The sequence below is a fragment of the Nestor notabilis genome, unplaced genomic scaffold (assembly GCF_000696875.1).
Source record: "Nestor notabilis isolate BGI_N333 unplaced genomic scaffold, ASM69687v1 scaffold17594, whole genome shotgun sequence".
Taxonomy (NCBI): domain Eukaryota; kingdom Metazoa; phylum Chordata; class Aves; order Psittaciformes; family Psittacidae; genus Nestor; species Nestor notabilis.
Window position 1 is genome coordinate 1,517 of NW_009927110.1, and position 1,021 is coordinate 2,537.

Here is a 1,021-nt window from a genome sequence, read left to right on the forward strand (position 1 = left end):
TGGCAGCTACTGGCCAAGAGCTATGGGGACAAACAACTCCATTCTCTTTCCCCAGGCCCAGGTCATTGCTCAGGCCATTGGGCAGGCGTTCAGTGTCGCCTACCAGCGCTTCCTGGAGGCCAACAGCATCAACCCGAGCGAGCTGAGCCCTCACCAGTACAGCCGTGCCCTGGAGGACCAGGAGCAATACAATGCAGAGCTGAGCCACTTCTCCCGGCAGGAGAACTGCAAGGATGTAAGAGCTGCTTTGGAGGGGTGGGGTACCCCGTGTCATCCCCTCCACAGCTCCCCAGGAGACCCATGCTGGCACAGGCACCCCATGACTGGTGACCATAATCCATGTGTGCCTCCCTCCCCTCCCTGCAGGTCTGCATCCAGAAGCAGAAGGGGGAGATCCTGGGCATTGCCATCGTGGAGTCAGGCTGGGGCTCCATCCTGCCCACGGTGGTTATCGCCAACCTGATGCACGGGGGCCCCGCGGAGAGGTCGGGTGAGCTGAGCATCGGGGACCGCCTCATGTGCGTCAACGGGATGAGCCTGGTGGGGCTGCCCCTCGCCACGTGCCAGAGCATCATCCGGGTGAGCCTCCTCCAGCCGAGCAGAACAAGTGCTGGCAGAGACAAGAAGCAGCCCCACTGCTTCTGAATGTGCCTGGGAGTGCCTGTGATGCTGGGGTGTTGTCCCCCCCCCACCAGTGCTCTGGCTTGGGGGTGGGTAGGTGAGAGGAGGCTGTGGGGCAGAGCAGGGAGGAGTGTGGGACCCATTCCCATCCCAGTTCCTGCTCTTGAGCGCTTGGGAGGAAGGGATGTGACAATGCAGGCACAAAGCTGGGACAAAACTTGCTGTGTCAGGGTGCAGGTGCCTGAGGAGGGTGGGTGAGGAGGCAGGTTCCTGAGCTGGAGGGAACAGGGAGTGCAGAGGAGGCCAGGGAGCTGCTGCGAGGGCTGGAGCAGCTCTGCTCTGGAGCCAGGCTGAGAGAGTTGGGCTGGGGCAGCTGGGGCAGAGAAAGACACTCACGGGG

At 62.6% G+C, this 1,021-nt stretch overlaps 1 protein-coding gene across 1 annotated transcript in view; it reads left to right on the forward strand.

Annotated features, from left to right (window-relative positions):
• APBA3 (amyloid beta (A4) precursor protein-binding, family A, member 3) overlaps positions 1 to 1,021 on the forward strand; it is a gene marked incomplete at its 5' end in the record, with an annotated part of 4,083 nt that overhangs the window by 1,336 nt on the left and 1,726 nt on the right. The window contains 2 exons of the mRNA XM_010013912.1: positions 56 to 235; positions 367 to 579. Of these exons, the coding sequence (XP_010012214.1) occupies positions 56 to 235; positions 367 to 579 (393 nt within the window). The remainder of the gene's footprint in view (positions 1 to 55; positions 236 to 366; positions 580 to 1,021) is intronic.